The 23,956-nt window shown below is 39.4% G+C and overlaps 1 protein-coding gene across 13 annotated transcripts in view; it reads right to left on the bottom strand.

Annotated features, from left to right (window-relative positions):
- Positions 1-4,229: 4,229 nt before the first annotated feature.
- Positions 4,230-23,956, bottom strand: part of TENM3 (teneurin transmembrane protein 3) — a 704,125-nt gene continuing 684,398 nt past the window's right edge. For all 13 annotated transcript variants that reach the window (XM_032780127.1, XM_075066391.1, XM_032780134.1 and 10 more), the window contains 4 exons: positions 19,339-19,635; positions 15,047-16,658; positions 12,397-12,527; positions 4,230-7,753 (listed from right to left, as the gene is read on the bottom strand). In XM_032780127.1, the coding sequence (XP_032636018.1) occupies positions 6,998-7,753; positions 12,397-12,527; positions 15,047-16,658; positions 19,339-19,635 (2,796 nt within the window). In that variant the 3' untranslated portion in view covers positions 4,230-6,997. The remainder of the gene's footprint in view (positions 7,754-12,396; positions 12,528-15,046; positions 16,659-19,338; positions 19,636-23,956) is intronic.

Here is a 23,956-nt window from a genome sequence, read left to right as displayed (position 1 = left end):
GACTTTTTACACCTATGCACGTTGCAAGTATAAAGTGCTGGGTGCCTTAAGATCAGTGCAAGTTGGGTTTGAGGCTCTGGGATTCCAGAGAGGAGCTGCCTTGTTCAGGAAGGCTCCTTAGCCTCAGCTCCGCTAAGAATTGTGCTTTTCCTCTCTAGAAGATGGAATTTTAGTTCTCAGTATGAATTTCTCTGGTGCACCATCAAGACTCCAGAGAAAATGTCTTTGTTTTTAAATGTTTGCAGCCCATGTACTGAGACACAAGTACAAGCTCCTGTGTTTGTTCTGGGGCCAGAAATTTTATTAAAATGATACATCACAGGCTGGAGCTAGCTATGCCTTTTAATGGCTTTCGTCTCGTACTTTGTGTTTCATTTCAATCAGAACCGGGCAGAGGAGTGAGGGGCTCGCTCCACATGTTAAGAACACATCAGACTAATTAGGCTAGCCGGGGATCCATGTACTATGGCCTGCCTCAGCAATGCTTGGGGGCCACCCCTTCAGTTTGCACCAAATAATGACTGAAGATTAATCCCACCTTCAGTGAATCTGACAGAGCTTGAAACACAGGTGTCCAGTCAATCATGGAAGGCAGTGTGTGCTTAGGGCATAGTGCAGTGGCTGGTGGTGCAGCAGATGAAGGTAGATGCTCTTGTCAGAGTCCTTGCAGCTGCAACCATCATGCACATACCAAGGAACGCAGTGGCTCCTCCCCCCCTTCCGAAAAATCTTGAAGAATTTAATGAACGGTTCCAGAAGGGTTTTGTTTTTTTTTAAAAGCTACCTGATAGAACATGCTAGAAAAATCATATTGGTGGTATAGAATATATAGCTAAATTTGATCACTGCTATAAAATTCTACAGGCTGGTTTAAAACATAACTTCAGAAAAGATCACATTCCCCTTACGTTTTTAGAGTAATGTCTGTAGAACCTCATTGGCTTCAATCCCTTTTAAATTCTATGGGACTTCCCCATTAGGGCTGAAAAACAAACACAAATATGTTCCCAGGGGTTTCTAGAGAGACCTTCCTGTTCTAAAAATTCTCAGTTTCATTAGGTCCTGTAATCGTAGCTCCTAGAACTTTTTCATGGTCCAAGCCCGTGAATTTCACAGCTGTTAAGATATAAGCTTCCACCATGCGACTATGTGTACATCTCTTCTGAATGCTGGTTTATACTGAAGAGGGCCCTTGTACAGCACATCTTACAAAGCTGTGATTTACTAGCTAGAGCCTGCTGAAGTAGCTTTTCCCCTTTGTAGCCTTATTCTTAGCTTCTGAATTCCCCCCCCCTCTGAATCCCAAAAGAATTTCTTAAGCTTCTTTTGTGAAACCTATTAACTGTAAACTGCATAATTATGTTACTGTGATCTCTGGATCAGTTTACAGTAATTTTTCTATACAGGACACTTGGCATTTATATTCCTCCATGACAGAATTGTAAGTCAGTAAATAAAACGGGTTACTCAATTTACCTAAAAGTTATTAGTATTTAACTAACAGCAGGAGAGCAATAAAAAAATGCAGAAAGAGGATAATCTTCTAAAAGGCATGTGAAAGGAGACAAAAATCAGCAAACCAATTGAACTTTTCTTTCATGTGCACAAGGGTTACTTGCTCTCTTGCCTGGTTTTCAATGTGTTTTGGCTATAACAGTATTGATAATGTTTCTTTATTCAGTCGATACACAGGGCCTGATTTTTCCACCCCCAACTAGATGTGCAGTTGCATGCATGCTTGACAGCATGTGCTCCCACCTTTAACACTGTCTTGAACTGATCAGGCATGTGAGACTTAAAAATCAGGCCTATAGTTCATAAAGCATATGGCTCAGCACAACCATGATTAAGCCGATGCCAAGGATTGAGCAATATTGTTGTAGTTTCAGGTGTGTTTTAGAACTATTAAAGCAAGCACTGGAGCTACCACAGACTACAGTTGTCTTGGGATTCAGTATAACCTGGAGCAGTGGTTCTCAGCCAGTGGCATGTGTACCCTGGGGGTAAATCAACTCAGCTAGATATTTATTTAGTTTTACAACAGGCTACATTAAAAGCACTAGCAAAATCAGTACAAACTACAATTTCATATAGCCAATGACTTGTTTATACTGCTCTATATACTATACAGTGACATTTAAGTATGATATTTATATTCCCATTAATTTATTTTGTAATTCTATGGTAAAAATGAGAATGTGAGCAATAGTTGAGTAATAGTATTGCTGTGACACTTTTCTATAAGCAAATAGTTTTTAAGTGAGGTGAAACTTTGGGGGGTACACAAGAAAAAAATCAGACTCCTGAAAGGGGTACAGTAGTCTGGAAAGATTGAGAGCCACTGATCTAAAGTCCCTATTGTCCTCACTATCGCAGACCAGCCATAAGGTGTTATATCTGGTCATCAGCAGACGAGACAAGAAACAACCCTTTGTGACACTTCCCCTCTGAAAGGGGCTGTACTAGCTGAACTTGTTTTCCAGCACACAGTGATCAGTCTGCCTGCCTGCAATTCTGCAAAAACGAAGGCTAGTATTTTCAAACTTTTGCTGCCTCACTTTAGGTAGCCATATTTACAGGACCAACTGGGAACTGGCCATGATCAGCAACTCTGAAAACCCACCTACTATTTTTAGGCACTTAATTTAGTCAGTCCCACTTGCATACTGTGGCCTAGGGTTTTTGTCTGTTATTGTGACAAGCTTATTTATCACTCTATGTGCTCTACTCTGGTAGATCTGTGTGGAATGGCCTGGAGGTGTCTCACTGCCAGGTATCACCCTATAATAAACCCCTTCCTGTCTCCTAAAATCTCTGTTCCCAGTTTCCTTATTGGCTTATTAAAGAGTGAGAGGGTGGAGCCTCTGCTCTGTGCACACAGGTGGTGGAGGAAGAGTTTGTGTGTGAGCAAATGCCTGATTCAATCTGTGCAGCCCTTTGGATCATTGGCTTCCACGTGATCCTGTCCAACTGAGGTACTCAGTGAGGGGAATGCTTTGAATAAATGAGCCTAGACTCTGTGTTTAACAGCATGCAATGATCTTTGTGCTTAGCCTTGTTTTGAAAGTTATGTTTTAGTCTGAACCCTTCCAACAACTTCTAAGAACGGTCTCCCCTGTGCATCACCCGCTACTAAAAGATTACACATTAGTCTCATCTTGTTGTTCCTAAAGAGACATGGAGTCAAAACCCAGCCATTTGTGGAGTCATGATTTGCTAGTCATTAAGAGGCTCCTATCAATTGGGCAGCACTAGGGGAAGTGGGGGAGAGTAAATAAAGGGAATATTTTAAAAAATGATCAGTTCACTAAAAATTGCTCCAAAAGTGACACTCAACAGAGGTTTCAAATAAAAACTTTTAAACTAACCTGGATTTAAACTCAACAATTAAAGAGACTGAACACAAACATTTTGTCCTCTTAAAAGCCTTCAGAATACACTAGAGTCTGTCTCGGAACAAGATAGTATAGTGCAGTATTTTTTTCCTCTTTACAACATTCAGGCCTCACTGAAAGAGCAGTTTGAAGAACTGTAGTTGTAACTGGCATATTTTTTCTTGTCCAATGCAAATATCTTTTTCTCAGCTACCAAGTGTGAAAATACAAAAGCACTGCACCAGTAAATAAAAAAAAAATAGGCCACACTTAGCCGAGCAGAGTGACCTGATTCGTGCTGGATCAACATGTTAGCAAGTTGAGGTTGTCACTGCGTAGCAAGTGTGATGAAATCTGCCTGTTCCAACTAAAATCAAAGCACTCTCTTGACACACACACACACACACACACACACAAGTACTGAAATCAACGCTTTCTACAGAGTGGGTCTAAATGTAGACTGAGACGTCTCTGGGAGAGGGGAAAGGAGATAACTGCCAAACTGATTATCTGTAATCAGATGCTTTAATTAAGTCTTATTTTAACTGTTCAGGAAGGCAGGAGAGGGACTAGTTCCTAAGCAAACATGGAGAGTGAATTATCTATATAACAGTTGACTTTGTGAGGTGTACTTAATGTTTCTTTAAAGTAGGCCACTGGTGAGATCCCACCGAGCAATTTACTTTGCTGAACTAGCAGACTGGGCCATTGGATGGGAGAACAAAGATATTATTGTGTAGCAGATAAATCAATATCAGTACGACTGGATCACATTGCATCCTCAGGTATAAACTGAAAAGCAATAACATACTTGTAATGTCTGACACGTTTAAAAAACAAATATCGACGCACACACACGTTGGGTTGGCTTTTATTGGAAAGCCTAAATGCAATCTAGAGTCATCAATTTGTGGAAAATTCAGGACACATATAAAGTTCAGAAGGCAAATTAAAAGACCAATACAAATAAGACAAAATTTACATCTCAAAATATCATGAAAGCATTTTGACTGGCTTTGCCTAAAATACGTTGAATCTCATTTTCTTTGCTGTAAGCTACGTCTTTTAATTATACAGTTTTTCTTTAAAAAAATGGTCTTTTGTTTACATATTCCCCAAGGTCACTATTTCCTGCAGGAGCATATCCAGATCACAAGTCTTTTTAGCAAGAAATAGGCTCATTATACTTACTAACAAGGCCACCAATTGGCTTGATTTGACTTTATCTAGAATGATCACCAACAGATACTATAAATTTGTTATTTATTGGTGCCCAAACAAAGGAGAAGAAACTAGTACAAGTCAAGTAGAAGGTATATTTCAATTTTGACATGTTATACAAGCTTTTCATACTGAAACAGAACAGAAACATTTGATATAATTAAGAATATGAGCCTATTTCAACAGAGAGCACTTGCAGCATGCTAGATAGAGTGCTGTGACAGAGCCACCCAACAGAACTGCAAACACTTTACATTTTAGACTAAAACTGTAAAATGCTAAACCAGACCACTCCTTTGGGGGCTGACGTATCATAGTTTCTAAATTTAGGGTCCTCAGAACTTCAAGGGTAAAAAATATTAACTAATCTGTGCTTTCAGTCTAATAAAAGAGCAGAATTCATGAAAAGTGTAATTAGTTCTGTAGCTAGTTTGAATCTCTCCCAGCCAATCTGTTTATCAAACAATCCTGCTGTGCAATTTAGAGTATGTAATACTATAGAATCTCAGTATACAAATCAATTAGAAAACTATTTTTCTTACATCCACATGAACCGTTCATATTTAAGACATATTCGCTTGCTATGTTTTGACATTATCATACATAGATAGAAATACCATGTATAGTTCAATGAAAATAAAAAAAAACCAATTTTGTCTTGTCTTAAAAATACTTTTTTTGTGGCTGAATTTGGTGCTCAAAGAGCTGAGAATGGCTTGAGCCAAGAAATGGCACACAGTTCAGAGGTGCTGTGCAAGCCGCTTACCTGGAACTGTGTGCACACCTCAGTGCTGTCCTGCAACCAATTCAATGGACCTTTATTGGGAGCACAGCATGCCACATTGTGTGTTGGTTTTCTGATATGACTAGGCACTAGGATATTCATCCCCATCTCATCCCCAGTTCCTGTTCAGTTTTCAGAGTAACAGGGTTTGACTTGGAAGCCCAAGGTCAGGGCACTAACCCACTCAATGGCTTACCCTTCTAAACAGAAACTCTGTAGTCATTGCTAGCTTTCCTCTTTCTTAAAAGTATACATTTAAAACAGCTGCATTATACAGAAGACAAAGTTGACATAAACTGGATGAGACTACATCATATCATCTTCTACATACATTTGCCAAGCACCTGAGACACTATTCTTTCCATTGCGTAACGTAGCTTCTAAGCCCACATAAAAAAAGCAAACAACAGAAACCCCACTTTTTATGAAGAAATATCCATTTATTACATTGGGGCTGGGAGAAGACAAGAAAAACCCAACCTATTAAAGTCTTCCATCATAATAAACAAGCCTTATTTGGTTACTGTGCCTTCTAGCAGTGACTGATGAAGCTGCACTGGCTTGGGCGACAGGAAAGGGAGTTGTCTGATTAGCCAGCCACTTGGGAATGCTCCATCCTATCAGCAAAGTGATAGACAGATGCACAGTTTTAAACCTAATACAAAAATATTAACATTTCTGGACATTAGTCATACATTGTTATATCTCTACAATATAATCCTTTATACTGTACAGCTATAACATAACAAAGGTGCAATTCTTTTTTAAAAAAATCACACACAGCACATGTTTTTATCATTTTATTTTTAAGTATAAACTTTTTTAAACACTTTACATAAATTAACTCCTCTGAGACTAATATCTGATGTACAGTAAATTGTAATTCATATAAAAATCCATAAACAACTTGGCTCACATAATTTACAAAAAAAAATCAGGGTTTCCTTTGCTTATCTGTGACAAGGATTCTATTTGCCATTTTGCCCCCTGAGGCAAACCATGTTAGCATTGTAAAATCCATTATTAAATTCACATGGTAGCATAAGTCATTGTGCCAATGTCCTTTTAGAAAGCAGCACAATTTTAAGCAGTTGGGTTGTCTATAAACAATAATTTCTGCCCCACATTTTAAAATGAACAGAACTATATACCACATCCTATGCAGAGAGAGGGAAAGAGAGAGAGAGAGAGAAAGAAAGAGAGATTACTTCTTGTAAGCAAAAGGTCAACAATTCGGTAATATTTGGAAACACTGTATGGATCTGTATTGTAGTTAAATACAGCGTTCAAAGGAACAGACAGCCTGTTGCAAAATTTCTAGGCCTTTTTTTTAATACTTTCAGTCCAACTTGAGTGCAGCGATATGCATATGTAAACATATTCTTTAAAGCAGATCACCTTTAAGGTCATTCAGAAAAAAAGTTTTGTTTTTAGCAGTATCATCCTTCTGGAAGGCTCTCTCTTCTTTGTAGAGTCTATTCAGATTGTGCTACAGCAAAATCTGAGCAAAGGTATAAGTTTAGGCTCAAGTAGTAATGCAGCAAAACAGTTTCGTCTCCCTTTCAGAAGACACTGATACACAGTTAGTCTCTTTGGCAGCCTCAGCTAAGCCAGTGTGTTACCTCTTTCCTATCTCACTTTGTCTAAGGAATTGTATATTGTTAGCACTGTCTGCTAATTCAGGGTATTGCTCCACAGAGAGTACATAGTACCCGTCATATCCTTGTACCTTTCCAGCACTTAGCAGCTGCCTCTTTTCCCCTTCGGTCCATAACCTGGCACCTTCCTCTCCATCTCTTACTCTTTGTTGTTCCCTAGCCCAGGCACTGGATAGAGCTCTTTGCCTAGCCTGCTCCAATATTCGTGCCTTCTCCTCATCGAGCGTCATGCCGTAGCGGACGTGAAGAGCTAACGCACCATACTGCATTTCAACATCGGCAAACCTACGAGTCCTGCCATTCACCACTGTGGTGGACTGGGAAACGGTTACATTGATGCCATTTTCCAGGGCTTTGCGCCCACTTGTCAGCCTCAATGTGCCGAGATCGCTCTCCGGGGAAGTGGTCTTGATGAAATAGTGAGTGTCCTTCCCCTCAATGGTGAAATGCAAGTTCTCCAGGTAGTAAGCATTGTTCAGAACAGCTGCCACTTTTATGCAGTCCTCATTTGCAATGTTGAGCACATTAGTCAGCACTTTCCCTTGACTGACAGCAAGCATAACCCCTTTCCCAATCAGAGACTTCACTGTCGCAAACCATAGCCATGACTTCTCTCCACTGGATTTGGGTCTACTGATTTGCACTTCTGCCATCTTTCCCAGGGACAGGAAAGCCTTCGCTTGCCTTGCCACTTGTTGTTGCACTCCAGAAATTGGCTGGAAATAAGAAGAGACAGAAGTTTTAAAAACCATCTGTAGCCCTTACATGCCAAACAATCAGGCTTTCTTGGCATACTGCCCATGGCTGACAATGGGATATGCCACAACTGACAGTGCCAAGGAGCTAATTGAATCTACATACTGGTTGTTCCGCTGAGTCACAAAGGCTAGTTTGTTTGATAATCAGTGTTTTTCTCATTTGGTTCCTTGAGAACATACACACAAAAAATCCTTTAACTTCAAAGGCTACTCAGTGAGTTATACAGCAAGGGCCCGTGTGTTAGTACATGCTTAGCATTTAGGCAGGCCTTTCATATTTTAACAAATTAATCCTGAGAACATCTCTATAATGTAGTAATAATCCCATTTTTCCCAACAAGGAATGGAGGCAAAGATTTAACTAATGGCCTCAGTGCCACCGAAGGGAATTGGGACTAATGTCTATGAATCTTGGCTCCTAGTTCTGTACTCACACTGCTAGAACACCCCATTCTGTGCAGATACAAATCTTTAGTTTTGGCATTAGGTGGGGGAATTGCTAGTTTCAGACAGTGGGTTCCTGTCCCAGCCATCTATCTCTCTTTAGGTTTCCCACGTGGTGAAAATGATGAGAGGGAAAAGCACAGCACCTATAATGAGACACTGTCACCAATTTATATTTGCTAGTAGGCTTACACCTGTCGTTGTAATGATGACGCCCCTCCCCTTTGTAAAATGCAAAGGGCAATAATTGCCTGCTAGGATTGTCATTCTAAACAAAGAGTTTTAGGGCTCTCTAGTAGCCCGCTCCCAAAATAAAACTAAGACCTGCCCTCTACTATAGCTGAGAGGGAACTCTCAGGCAGTAGCAGGTCTATAACTATGCTACTCCATGGCCAGGAGATGTCCCACAGCTTCCTGCAGCTGGTGGGGTGTGAGATGGTAGGATCAGGAACTTCCCCTAAATTGGACATTAATAGGGAGGAAATAAGGAGAGAGAGAGAAGGGAAGCAGGCCCACCACCTACAAAAATGTGCCTGGTGGAGGGGTGCAGTACTGGGTATTGCCAGCCCTTCTCCAAAATACTGTAGCTGTTGGTGAAAGCCACAGCCAATTCAATTGTGCAGGCTCTGATCTCTCCTGCAGCAGTCAGGCATTCAAGCATCTCTGCCCTGAAGCACTCCAGAGGGGATCTGTGAGCTACATCCAACTCTTCTGCCATGGCACCTTTTCTGAGCGTGGGGACTCTTCCTCCTCCCACCTCCACAAATGGGGAGAGGGGATGCCAAAGCACAATGTATGATTACTGTCTTCACAGCCCCTGCCTGCTCAGACGTGACAACATGGGGTTCACATGTTAAAAAAAAAAATCCAACCCCGCCTATGCTGGGAAATGACTGGTGAGGCTCAGGGGAAAACTGCTGACAAATATGGTTTTCAGCTGGCAGTGCTCAATTCAAAATGTCGCAAAGGCGACTCAGTTATAAATCATAGAATCATGGAATATCAGGGTTGGAAGGGATCTCAGAAGGTCATCTAGTCCAATCCCCTACTCAAAGCAGGACCAATCCCCAGCTAAATCAGTGCATGTTAAATACACGCTACACCCTACCCCAGAGATCAGCAACCTTTGGCCCATGGCCCACCAGGGTAAGCCTCCTGGCGAGCTGGGCCAGTTTGTTTACCTGCCACGTCCACAGGTTCAGCTGATCGCAGCTCCCACTGGCCGTGGTTTGCTGCTCCAGGCCAATAGGGACTTTGGGAAGCGGTGCGGGCCAAGGGATGTGCTGGCCACCGCTTCCCACAGCCCTCATTGGCTTGGAGTAGAGAACCTGCGGACGCAGCAGGTAATCAAACCGGTCCGGCCAGCCAGGGGGCTTATCCTGGCGGGCCGCAGGCCAAAGGTTGCCGATCCCTGCCCTACCCAGTCAGACTACATGATGACACAAATAGCAGCTAGGTGCTCCAGCATCTTCCGAGGGGCAAAGATTATTTTTAAGCACATTTCCCCAACCCTCAGCTCTCTCTAGTTGCCAGGGTGAATAACTCCATCCCCCACCCATACACATTCCCAGGTCTTTACATCCAGTTGGGGCTGGGAGAGGAACAGGTGAAGGAACATTCCCATCACTTGACTCTAATAGGTTTCTAATCTGCACAGTGCAGAGCAGAGACAGAGCTCAGGCCTATAACTCTACTGGGGGAGAAGGAAGGTGACACACTGGCAGCACGTGGGAAGGACAGGCCATCTGTGGCTCTCATGTTAGTTAACAAGTAGCAGTGAGAGCTGCTTACCCAGAACCAACATGTATATATGCTGTATTCATGTCTGTTCATGCCTTCTGATGAGTTCTATCTTGTTACTGAATAATGAAAACCATGCTACTTTTTCTTCCAACATGAGCACTTTGAACGTCTCACCTTTGTCTGTGCCCCCCTCGAATCAATTTCGGTTCATTATCTCACTGTACCGAACACCTTTGTTTGGAGGAAGTCCTGTGAACATGTTGACTCCTTCCACCCTAAGTTTGTTCTCTCTTCCATCAGCTCTGCTGGTCCTGCCCTGTCCTATATCTGCTCTCCACTCTCACGCCTCTAATCTTTTTTCTTTTTAATTGTTACTTATTGTGGAATTTTGTGTGTTATTAATGATGTTAGGGTGCCTAGAGCCTCAGCTAGGTGTCCTTCTTACTTGAAAACTAAATTAAATAAAAGAATCCTTGATGGCTCTTCACTATCTATTCCTCTGCTCTCTCTGCCCAAGACTGTAATAACTTATTCAAAGGTCAAACTGATAGGTGCTCTCCATCCCACTGTCTCCCCTGTCCTTTCTTTACCTTTGATTTTGTCCTCTTTTAGCTCTGTGTTCTTCTCTGTCATCCCAAATGAATGCCCAACTCAAACTCCTCTAACTTGTCAACTTGATCCCACCTCCTCCTGCATCCCAATCTCCCTTGCTCTCTTTTTCATTCCTTTTCTGTTTCACCTCTCCCCTCTGGCACCTTCCCTTTTGCACAGATCATCTCTATTCTGAAGAAATCCTCACTCAACACAGCTGTCTTCTTCCATTTATCTCTGAGCTCCTTGAGTAGGCTGTCTTTTCCCAGCATCTTCACTTCCTGCACTCCAACTGCCTCTCACTCCTTTCCAGTCTCACTTCTACCCTCTGTTCTCATTTTAAAGATTCTGAAGAACTGCCCCAGCCTAGATCCCCTATCACTCTCCACCTTGCTGTGTGCATTCTCACCATCCTTTTCCCTTGCTGCTTTCTTTGTTTCTGAGTCTCCTTTAAAATACCAGATTTATTAATCACTTCCCATACAACAGGGGTCGTCAGCCTTTTAGAAGTGGTGTGCCGAGTCTTCATTTATTCACTTTAATTTAAGGTTTTGCGTGTCAGTAATACATTGTAACGTTTTTAGAAGGTCTTTCTATGTCTATAATATATAACTAAACTATTGCTGTACGTAAAGTAAATAAGGTTTTAAAAATGTTTAAGAAGCTTCATTTAAAATTAAATTAAAATGCAGAGCCCCCCGGACCGGTGGCCAGGACCCAGGCAGTGTGAGTGCCACTGAAAATCACCTCATGTGCCATAGGTTGCCTGCCCCTGCCATACAGTGTAACTCATTGTGAGGTATATCCTTTTCCTACCCCCTTTCATAATCTATGTTTGTCTAAATTAGATTTAAAAAAGACATGATCCTAAAGAGTTTACAATCTTGTAAAGCACTGTGCAAAATTATGGTACTATACACAGATTCATTAACAGTGATCATGATAATAAATTACTGACCACTACTTAAAATTCTACATAATCATTCCTGTAAATGAGAAATGCTTTTTTTTTGGAATCATTATTCTGGGATTGTCCATTTTTGATCTCTTCTTAGTTTGTCTCATTGCAAATTTTGGGATTTTATTGTATGTAACTTTTTGTTCTCTGAATGACTAGATTTATAAATTCCATTTTACTAAATGGCAGATTTGGCTTTTCAATTTTACATTCTATTTCATTTCTTTTGTCATTTAAAACTGTTACAGGTGTTCTGGTCTGCAGTAGATACTTTTTTTCCCCATGGAATTTCATAAGCACCTGGAGTTTTGATTCTATGTAATGTAATGGGTTTTACCTGAGGTAATTTCATTTTCAATATTTTATCTTTACGTATAAAACATGGTTAATATTAAAGAGAAGTAAAATTGTACTGGTGCCCAGTATGCATAATTTATATCACCTATTCTTCTGTTTATTTCACAGTCTATTTTTTTATTACCATGTTCACTTTTTGCCTTCAGGCAGGGTGTTGGTATAAATCCAATCTCTAGAGTTTCCACTGGGAAACCTACAAGTCTAAGAAGGGTTTCAAAGTACTATATTTATTTATTATTTCTCTCTACATTCTTATCTATTTTATTGAAAACAAACTGGATCTTGTTTAAAATCATACTTAATTTAGCAAAAGTACAAAAACCAGTGTAGAATTAGCACCTGTAATTAAGTAAATCCTTTGGAAAAATATTTAAGGCATAGAGATTTGCAATACGTTGTTTAAATAAAAAACTGGCAAGTAGCACCCTGAGGAATGTATAGCTAAATTAGAAAAGTTCCTTCTATTCAACCCTATCTCTATCTTCGGTGTTTTTTTTTTTTTCCTTACTGGTATATCGTCCCATTGCTGACTCTTCACAAGTTCATACGAAGGCTCTGTTAAATCAAATTTCGGAACAGGGAAACCAGGTATGGCATTGTGCAGATGGAAGCCAAATGTCACCAGCCAGCTGTTAACATCTGGAAGAAAAATATAAAAGGGAAAAAAAAAGAATTTTCTGTATTTTGAAATGTAATTTTTACCTGTTTTAATCTAAAAGTAATTCTTGTCAAAGCCACAAGAGTTGCATTCCGTAACATTCCAGACTTATTTAACATTCTTCTTGTGGTGCTGGTGTCTATAGTCTGTACAGCATGAAGATTTTATACTACAACTCTATTGGAACTAGCCTATGTACAAGTATAACCCAGATGGCATATTCAGATAACTTCCAAGGTAAAGTACTATTCCAGTCTTAAAGGTGGCTGTTTTTAAAGCATTATAGTCTCTCACGTTTATATCTCAGTAATCTCCAGAATAAATATAGAAGCACAAGGAAAAGATGTTTTTCTAATTGCTGCCCTGCAAACTCCACTGGCATTTCATAGTCAAGCTGAGTTCTTTCCATCTCTGTAAACAATCATCAGTAATAAAAGTACTGCAGGTCACTTTCTGTTCTCAGTTGTGTCCAGCCAATCCTATTGTCTCCTCTTGCACTCCTATTTGGGTGCTCAATTGCCTTACATGTAAGGAACTTAGTAGGCAATTTTGTTGCTGTAAAAGAGAGATCAGAATCCTAGTCACCCTCTCTTAGATTTAGTTGGGCGAATGAGAATAAAAAGTAAAATTGCTCCCATCCATCAGTAATACACCTCTACCTCGATACAAGGCTGTCCTCAGGAGCCAAAAAATCTTACCGTGTTATAGCTGAAACCGCGTTATATTGAACTTGCTTTGATCCTCTGGAGCGGGCAAACATGCCCTGCCGGAGCGCTGCTTTACCGCATTGTATCCGAATTCATGTTACATCGGGGTAGAGGTGTACTGTTGAAATCTACTCTCTGCAACACTTCCTATTTCAGAGTAGCAATTAGCAACTACAACAGGAAAAACATTTTGCTTGCAGGATCTTTGTAGCACTGCTACTCTTAATTGTCTACTTGTTGCTCTTGAAGTGTGGCTTCTACTCTGATTGCAGCACTGTAAAATGGAAACTTCTTAACTCAGCAGCTCCCCCTATATATATTCAGAATCCTAGCTGGTAAAGTCACTAAAATTAGTTTCTAGTTAAAAAAAAATATTACATTGGGCACACTAACAATGGATTGTGGTTGTTTTTCGGTAGAAAGCTAGGAGCCAGGTTAGGATGGAGAAACGTTGATTAGGCAGAGTAGAGGCAGCTTGCTCTGCTCATGCCTGAGCTGTATCTGTTCTATGGATTTCTGTCTGGCCATCATCTTCTTGCACATACTACATTAAAAGAAGATGGAAGAGCTGTGGGTATTAAAATCCAGCAGTTTCCAATGAAAACACCTCACAAGTGGGGGAGGGAACAGAATCTTTCAGAATGTCAGAAAAGGTCTTGAAAATCTTTACTTTAAAATTATTATTTAAAGTGTTTCCAGGTACATAATAAACCCCAGCAAGCTATGGATACAAAGCTGCCATCTGGCATTAAGTCACCTAAACTAATCATAGAAGCTCCAGCTTTATATGTATGGTTGGGTTCATATTACTCTATACAGTAGAACCTCAGAATTACAGGAATGGAGGTTGTTCATAACTCTGGAATGTTTGTAACTCTGAATAAAACATTATGGTTGTTCTTTCAAAAGTTTACAACTCAACATTGACTTAATCCAGCTCTGAAACTTTACTATGCAGAAGAAAAATGCTGTTTACTTTTTTTTTAGTAGTTTATGTTTAACACAATATTGTTCTGTGGTTGCCTTTTCTTTTGGTCTCTGCTGTTGCCTGATTACATACTTCCAGTTTCAAATGAGATGTGTGGTTTACAGATCACTTTGTAACTTTGGCGTTCGGAACTCTGAGGTTCTACTGTAGATCAAAGATGTTAGTTAAAATTTAGTTTTCATTTTTCTAGTAATACTTTTGTGGAAACTGCATTTCTCTAAATGTCACACTGAAAATTAGTGCTACGGCATTCCCTACAGTACATATTGTTAGGAGATGATAGATTCAAGGGACTGTGGGCAGTCCTACCTCTGACAGCCTGTCAACACCTATTAACTAACCAGTGGGCAACTGTTTGTCAAAATGATGGAAAACCACTTGTTTCCCTATTTTCTTTTCAGAGGAACACTCACACCTCCTTACTAAGTGCAGATGACCTCATTTAGTCTGACCCAACCTAAATAAAAAAAAGGCACAGATAATCTTAGTTCTAATATTGAAACACATGGCATGTATTCACATAACTCTGTATTTTGCAGGAACTTCTGTTAATGCACAGTGATATGTCATTTTGCTTTACATAAGTGGAAACAAACTGAAACATGCATCATCTAACCTATTTGTGTAGCAAACGTTCTGAACAATTAAATTAGTTTTCCTGACATTTTCCCACATTCAGTTCAGCTGACAGCATACTTAGTTCATAACGCACATGCTCAGATTTCAGGGTGGTGAGTACATTATAACAGGTTAGATTTTTGAGTAGGTGGGAAACATTGCTACAATTTAAACAATTACAATTTACCTGTGATATAATCTTTCACATCATGTATTTTACTGGCTGGATTGTTATTTCTAAACATGTAGAGGTTAAAAGGAGCTGGATCCTTCCCAATTCTTTTCCAGATTTCAATGTCAGGTGTAGTCCAGCGGCCTGCCAATATGTCATAATCTCTTTCTCCAAAATGGACTAGTTTAGTCAATGGGTCATACAAGCCTCCGTGGAATCCTATTACCAACTGAAAGTCAAGGTTGGAGTCAAAATAGATCTCGCCATAAGCAGTGTACTGAATTTGTTTAAGCATCAGACCATTGCTACTAAAAACAGCCAGTGGTGTCCCAGTGTTGTCTGAGGCAATATAAAACTCATCCCCACTACTAATCTCCATGGCAAAAAGGTGCCCTTGCAGGTCATAGTAAAGAGAAGTGATCTCAGAGCTTGAATGGTTATATACATGAGTTATCCTGGTTGGATAAGTAAGGTCTGCATAAAAAAATTGGAGGTGCTGTCCGAGGCTAGTTTTACTGGAAACCCGTCGTCCTAGCCCATCGTAACGGTATATCACTGTCCATCCACTGCCTTTGCTGTAAACTCTAGTGAGAAGGCCCTTTGAGCTGTATTCAAAGATCTCAGTACCCCTCTGACGCAGGAATCCATCTTCATCTAATCGGTACTGAACATCGCCTAGTCGAGTGATTCTGTCTCTCAAGTCATAGCGAAGTGGGGTCAAACGGGCACTGTTACTAGGGTTGAGCAAATGGAGGTTGCCATTTAAATCATAATTGTATCGCCACATGATTTTTTCATTTAGATAAACTGTTTGGAGCTGACCATCAACATCATATTCATAAGCATATTTGGTGGTGTTGGCAAATGGCCCAATTTTAATTTCTCTTTTAGTCACTCGCCCCATGTTATCGTACTGAATTGTAATCCAGTACATTAGTGACCTAAAGATTTCATACTGAATTTCTTTGATGCGGCCATGAGCATCAAAGTGTTTTGTGTAAGTCATTACAGCTGTGGAAATTATCTGGTTAATATCATAATATATAACTCCAAATTTTCCAAACTGCTCAACTTTACCAGAGATATCGTCAAACTGGTAGAGATCAATAGGCAACGGGGTTTCATTGATGACACCTTGCATGCTAGTCACTCTGAAGCTATTGTCATAGCTGTAGTCAAATCGAGCATTTACCATTCCGTCTTCACTAAAGCGGAAAATCTGTCTGTCAATCAGTGGGCCGATTTGCCTGTATCTAATGGTGCAGATAAAACCATCACTCTGGAGGTTCACTGTTTTCAGAACACCTGCTGTCTCATCGTAAGTAAAACTGACTCTTGTGCTATCATACAAAATTTCTGAGAGCTTCGTCTGCCTTCTGTATTTGAACAGGACTCTTCGGCTTGTACCCAAGAAAGCTGTTTGAAGGAGCTGTCCCTCTTCATTGTAGTCCATGATAACGGAGGCGTTGCTTTCAGGGGGGTTGTATATGTTCCGGTAATAGCCAATTGAACGAATGGTTTGCATGGTATGACGAGCGACGCTGGGCATGGTGATGGCAGAAAGCCGATCCAACAGATCATATTCAAAGATGTACTGCCGTTGGCTATGAAGCAGGAGGACCATTGACTGAAAAGCAAGAACAGATTTTAACTATGTGAGAAATGGTGCATTAACACACAATTTATTGACAACAAAAATGTGACATTCCACTTGAGAAAATTATAATCTTTTTAAATTCAGTTAGCCTTGACCTTACATGTTAAATGTTTCCCTGTCTAATTTACTTACATGCTTAATTGTAAGGGGTTCTGTAATTAGTGGCTCCAGATTAATAATGTGCTACTTGTTATGACTGTGTCATTCTTTTATCAAGTACTTGCAGCCAAACAGCAGATTGTCAATGGATTTGGAAAAGGCAGATTTAATACGGGCAGAAGAAAAACTGTCTTCAAGCCAGTAACTCACGAAGGGAACAACATATGGGAGATGCAATTTCTCCCCCATAATTAGTGATAATGCAGAAGAATTTTACTAGCCTCAAGATCCCTGAATGTTCTTGTTCTTGTTCTATATGTATTTATGACACAGGCATAGCAATTGTTTGATTATTTACATCAAGAGCAGCTACACAAGAATTATTTTGTCAGTCAATGCCATTTTCCTGATACCTGGATATTGTGAATCATTGGCCTTGATTAAATCATGTACACAATTGTTAGTGAACAATATTTACTGAATAATGGCGTCATTGGAAAAATAATTAGAATATTAGCTCCTCAGTTAGGAACCTTGACTTCTTGCATTGTATAAATACAGGTACATTTATAGCACTAAATAATAACAGTTGCATTACACCTAGAGAGATGCCACATAATCACAACACAGATTTATTTATTAGAAAGAACTCAAGTTAGTAGGCAAAGCAATACTGAAAGAAAGGCTCTGTCCCAGAGCAGAGTTGGAACAGTTGATCTTGAGAGCATCTGTGGTTCCAGTTTCCTTCCAACCAGTAGTATCAGTTGCTCTGGTGAGAAAATCCATACCATCAGCCACAGTTTGGAACTGGGATTTCCACAAAGTACTGTCATTACAGCTCAGAGAATTTCTTTTCTGAAAGGCTTGGCCAGTAGATGTTTTTACCCATGTGGGCTTTCCCCACTCTATGGATTCTGCTGTGTATGAGAGCATTCCTCTCCTTCTGCCTGGCTACAGGTGAAGCTTTCCCCTATGTCTCATGGATACCAGAGAGGAGATGGAGAGCTTTCCAGCCTCATACTTTTTTTTTTTTAAATAAAATTCTCTCTTATTTAGATCCTCCCTCCACTGTTACAAACTGGTCTCAGCTTTGCAGCAGCAGAATGAAATGACTTAATCTGAACATCAGCAGTCATAGATGCTGCTACTTGGGGTACTCTGTAGGGAGTAAGGGGGTTAACTTGATGGAGAAGAGATAAGGGTGGACCCACGAGTTACCCTTACTTCCAGCAGGACCTTCTGAAGTAGCTGTAGAGTGAAACCAACCAGTTATGCCAGGTTCACTCCACTGTTGACAGCTTTCACCCACTCTTCAAAAGATTATTCCATATGCAAAACGTAAACAAGCAATATAAATGATAACAAGTAGATGATTTTAAAAATAGTTGCATATTAATAATGGAAGGTGTTATCAATAGTTCAGGGAAGGCAAGGCATTTATTTGAGCATGATTTTAATGCTGCCCCCTTACTGATTTTAGTTTTAGAAACTGGCAATATTATATATGTCTTGTCATGTAAACAAAGCATGATTTCAAAATCATGCAGCCAACACAACCTTTTTCTTACCCATAAATATAGTATATGACTATGGTCATGACTAGCGTGTATTCCCGCTAGCTGAAAATATCTATTCAATGTGAATTTTACTGAAGGATGGATAAAGCAAAATCCCTCAGTATGAACTTCATACCTTGAATGGCAACTTCATTTTTTGCTCATATTGAGCAATACACTTTTAAAATTATATGTTCCATATAGCAAAATATCTAACAAAACTGCAAACCACAGAAAAAGAGAAGTTACTTATCAAAGTAACTTTTGTTCTCTGATTATATTACCTGTGAAACAGTGTGCCCAGCCAGGAGTTACTATGTCTATAACAAAGCAATCAGGCTGGGGGGAGTGGGAAAGTTAGTATGTGATTGCTGCTCTCTCACAGCACTCTAGAACTAGGGGTACTAGAAGGGTTCTGCTGTTACATGGCAGGGCATGAGATCTCACAATGGAGATATGCAGAGACAGTATGAGGAAAGAGAGTCATGCTTCTACGATATTAATATAGAAAGAGACTTGTGAGTTCTCCATTATTGCTTTGATTCTCTGCTACAATATGAACAAAGTATGAATTGGCAGCTTTAACTATAATGAAATGATAACTCTTTTCTGTGCCACAAAACACAACATATAAGTTGGACATAAATCATTTACCATTGACTTAAGTTACCAAGATCTAATTAATTCCTGTATATTATTTTATGTATTAAGAAAGCAGGTAGATAGAGATGCCACTTGTTTGTTATATGGCCTAAATAATTTACAAATACACCAGTTACTAAAAGTTAACTAAGGCTAGACTGCATGTTTAATGCAGGAACACTAATCACCCCAGTACCCTTGTGAATCACATATGGGCACCTAAAACCAGAAATAAAATTTGGTTCTGCCATGTATTTTCTTTGCATATGGCTGACATGTTCTGCATAGCTTTCAATGCGCCCAAAGCAATGTTGATAGAAAAAAGCATTTGTTAAGACTTTATTGTTCTTTACCTTTTCCAGATAGGTGTAACTCCAAGTTTTTCCATCAGCAAATACTCTAGATACAATCCTTCCCTGCCCATCATAGTCTACTTTTTCACTAGTGGTTCCTCGCTGAATACTGCCAATTTGACCTGTAGATGAATAGGTAACATTGACAGCCATCAGCTTGCTGCTTGGCAGCCAGAGAGTTGGATGCCCTGATGTGTCGTAGGCAATCCTCAGCAGAAATTTACGGTGGTCATCATAGATCTTTTCTGTCTTTGTGGTTCGATCAAAGTCGACTGAAAGGAGGTTTCTGCCATTAACCTTTTACAAAACAAACAAGATGACAAAATAAATCATGTTGTTCAAATACCAGCCACCTATTACTTCCTCAGAGTACCAGCTATTGTTTAAACACCATTTATAATGATTGATTCCTCATGTCAGTAAATTAATTTAGCAACTTCTTGCTGTAAGTGCAAGGCTTTAGATTAACTGCTGTTTTAAAAGGTTTCATTAAGTAGACAGACAGCCTGGCATTTGTTCAAAATCTTTTCAATTAAATTCGTTAAGGTTTAGTCAACAGTTAACAAAATACTGAAGTATATGCATTGAAAACTTTTGTAATAACTGGTGCTACTTGAAGAACCCATACCACTGTTTTAAGTAAGCAGTACAAAAACGTGGAGCAATGACTAAAGAATTAGCAAATGATTCTGTGAAACAAGACAAATCACTGCACAGTTAATTAACATTAATCAATGACACTTAAAAAATGAGCAAAGAACTCAGCCCTAACCCTTTACTGTGAGCACTATCAAAACAACTAGTAAAAGTTAAGGTTTTGAAGCTAGATATAACTTAAGCACATAGGAATTTCCATACTGTATCAGAGACACAATATTTAGGCCAGTATCTGTCTATGACAGTATCTAATGCAAGATGCTTCCAAGGAAGATGCAAGAAACCCTTAGTAAATAATTATGAAATAACATGCCCTCAGAGGCAATTTATTCCCAATGTGTGGGTCAGTTAAAGGTTGGATAATGTCCTGAAGCATAATGTTTGTAACAGTTTTTAATAAAAACAGACAAACCAGCAGAAACCTTTCCAGTCTAACTATGGAACTTTTCTTAGTACATGTACAGAAAAACCCTTTGTTGAAACCAGTGATAACAGGGAGTTCCATACATTAATTATACATTATATGCATTTTTTTCATTTTTAAATACACTGCCTTTTAGCTTCATTGATTGTTCCTTTATTCTTGTATTATGAGAACAGGTGAATAGAAATGTCTGATTCTCTTTCTGTTTACTATTCAGACTTTATAGACCTCTAGCATACCCCGTCTTATTTATCCCCTCTCTACAGTAACCTGTCCCATTGTTTTTTAGTTTCTTTTTTAATCCAGGCCTACAGCCATTTTTGCTGCTCATCTCTGAACCCACTTCACATGTGCTCTTTCCTGCCTGAGTTTTCTGTGTGAAGATGAATCGTGGATAACCAAGATAAATTTTCAGCACAGCAAAATGGTAATAAATGGGAAGAAGGGGCAAGAACAAGATGATAGTTGTACAAAGCATTTTTAAAAATCTGCTTTCTAAATTGACACATGCAGGAGAAGAGAGGAGTATGAGTAAGGGGTGAAGAGAGCTAATCCAGTAACATTTGGAAAGGAGCAAGAAAATATGCTGATCAGAGAAACTTTTCAAGAGTGCACGAGTGAAAATGTAACTGTCTAGAACTTTACCCAACAGTTGATGTGCATCAAGAAGATGCATCTAAGTTAGATATTTATTGTTGGGCTAACAGGTATTAAAGAGCTGCTGCTGGATCACAGAAAAGTTTGGAAAAAAACCCCAAACATTTTCCAGAGAATCTGATCTACTTATTTATCATATTTGTCTCTGTTGACTTGTTCTTGTGGGATCAGTGGCACAAAAACAGGATCTTTGTTCTCACCTTCAGAACAAAAATCTTGTTTTCATGTAAAAACTGTGTTTTATAAAAAAAACACAGAAAAATCTAACAGCTGCAGAAGTGTTATCTAGTACACTTAATGAGCCGCCTAACGTGCTTAAAATATACTTTCACAAGTAAGTGTTCTAAGGGCTTGTCTATAATTGAAACACTGCAAGGTGCAGCTCTGTCTCTGTATCACTTCACTGTAGACACTACCTATTCTGATGGGAGAGGTTCTTCAGTCGGCATAGGCAAGCTCTCTCCCTAAGAAAGAAGAATCCTACCGTCGACCTAGTGCAGTCTACACCAGAGGTGAGTTCAGTTTACCTAAGTCGCTCCGGGGTCTGGATTCTCTTACACCCTTGAACAATGAACCTGGGTTGACCTAATTTTTTAGTATAGACCAAGATTGATTCTAAAACCAGTTTAAATCTGAACATGGCATACTCCCATCTGCCCCACTTCCCTTGTTTGAGGGCTTTTGCTGTCATTATTTTCAGGCAGATTGTTTTATTCCATTTTCCTACCTTTTAGATCAGGCGATTTGCCTGAATTAGTTTTTCTGTAGAGAGTGCTCTTTATCTCTCTGTCTTCCATTGCTTAGCCTTCCTCTCCATTCACTTCTGTCTGTCCCTTTCTGCCTATTCTTTCTTTGGAATTCTCAATAAAAATGGGAGAAATGTATCAATAGTCCACAATTATGAACATGACTAGAAGATCCAAAGTTGTTCTGTATGTGGCATAGATTGCAAATTATTTTGTGATTATGGATAGATTTAAAAATTATTCAGATGAATGCATCATGTTACCTATATCAAGTATATTAAAGTGAAAATGTAATATTCACTAGCACATATATCAGCAATACATTTTGTCATGGTCTTTGTGTACATTTGTCTTCTTTGCAGCAAACTGTTATTGACATATTAGTGGAGAAAAGTTAGGAGTGCCCTGCTTTTTGTTCTTCCTTCTTCTCTCATTCTCTCCTCTCCATTCTCTTTTCTCCTTCATTCTTATGCAGACTGCACTATCCTTTTCATAGTGTATGTTCACACAAGTTTTTAAAAAAGGTTTCAGCTTTTTTTCTCTAGGGCTTTTTTCCTCTCCTTTCTCAAGGCATTTTCCTCTCATCATCTTCTTACTTTTCTCCTCCTGCCCTCTTTCCCCCCAAAGAATTTAATTACTATTATTTTATCCTAATTTCTAATTGCTCACTCTGTTTTTTCCCTATTTTGACAATTCTCTCCCCCCATTTGCCTTTCCCTCAACTTTCTCCCCATCTCTCCATAACCCCTGCAAGGCTGTAGCACCTTACAGATTCTTCTCCCTTCCTGTTGCACTAGAGCAAGGAAGTTGGAAGGTTATCATTTCATTTCTCACAGATGGATTAATGAGGATTTCTCTTTTGCTGATTCTGTAATTTATTTGGCCATATTACATTTTTTGGTAGCAAGCCAGATTTAAGTTAGATTTTCTTAGATGCCCAGAGGCCTTTGGGTAAGAGAACACTATAAATAGAATATTATCCTCCATCCATCTAGGGTGCCTTGGCCGCCAAGAAGATTTGACATGTGCTTCAATAGGGTCTGCTAACCTCCCTTGTTGCACAATGAAATGGTTATGAACCAGAGAAGCCAAATCATTTGTGGGGGCGGTGGAAATGAAAGTTACAACGCTAAGCAGAAAAGAAAAGTGACCCTCAGGCTGAACACAGTAATACTTAAAAAGAGAGTACAAGATTTCTGTCTAGGCCAAGTTCCCTTTCTTTTAGTTGTGCTGCTTTCCTTTCTCATTCCCTTAGCAAGAAACAGCTGGTGCCAAAACTAGGTAGGGTTTTGCTTACCCTGAGCAACCATCACTGTAAATAATCATTTCTCCTTGTCAGAAAAAAAATCAATTTTTCTTGGAGTTGAGGAGGAATATGAGATGCAAGGGTGTTTTTCTTTTCTTCTTTGTCCCTAATGAAATTTTTTAAATGGCACATTACCTATAACTAGTCAAGAGGAGCAGACTGAAGTTATTCACTTTTATTTGATGAACTACCAAGGATCGATTTAAAAGAATTAGGTGTAATTCCAATAGTAATTCAGATTTCTATTGTGGTCTTGAGGGGTCTCCTGGCAACCCAATTCTGAGTGCTTAATCTAAGTTGTCTTTATCAAATGGCTGTTGTAAATCATAGTTTGTCTGCTGAATACATTTTGCCTACTGTATAATAAGGAGAAAAAAACCTAACAAGATGGTAAAAGGCACATATTAGAGGATTATTTTGGGAAACAAAATTAAGACTTTTCTTCCAGAAATATGTATTGTTGCAACTTTCAGTATTTTTTAAAAAGAATGCGATCCTAGGATTGCACTAGTGTTATGGCAGGAAGTGTTACAAAAGATAGTAAAAATTATCTTCAAATACAGTAACTCCTCATTTAACAATGTCCCACTTAACGTTATTTCAATGTTATGTCCTGCTCAATTAGTTTAAAGTTGTGCAATGCTTCCTTATAATGTCGTTTGGCTGCCTGCTTGTAAGAGTCTGTGGAAGAGCAGCAACTTTACACGGGAGCATTGCACAAGTTCTGTTTCTCCATCTCCTCCCACTCCCTCCCAGTGCTTCCCCCACAGCCAAACAGCTGTTTGGTGGCACTCGGGACTTTCTGGGAGGGAGGGGGAGGAGTGGGGA

The sequence above is a fragment of the Chelonoidis abingdonii genome, chromosome 5, assembly GCF_003597395.2.
Source record: "Chelonoidis abingdonii isolate Lonesome George chromosome 5, CheloAbing_2.0, whole genome shotgun sequence".
In the NCBI taxonomy this organism is placed as follows: domain Eukaryota; kingdom Metazoa; phylum Chordata; order Testudines; family Testudinidae; genus Chelonoidis; species Chelonoidis abingdonii.
The sequence above is the reverse complement of the archived record's forward strand: the minus strand, read 5'-3'. Positions and strand labels throughout refer to the sequence as shown.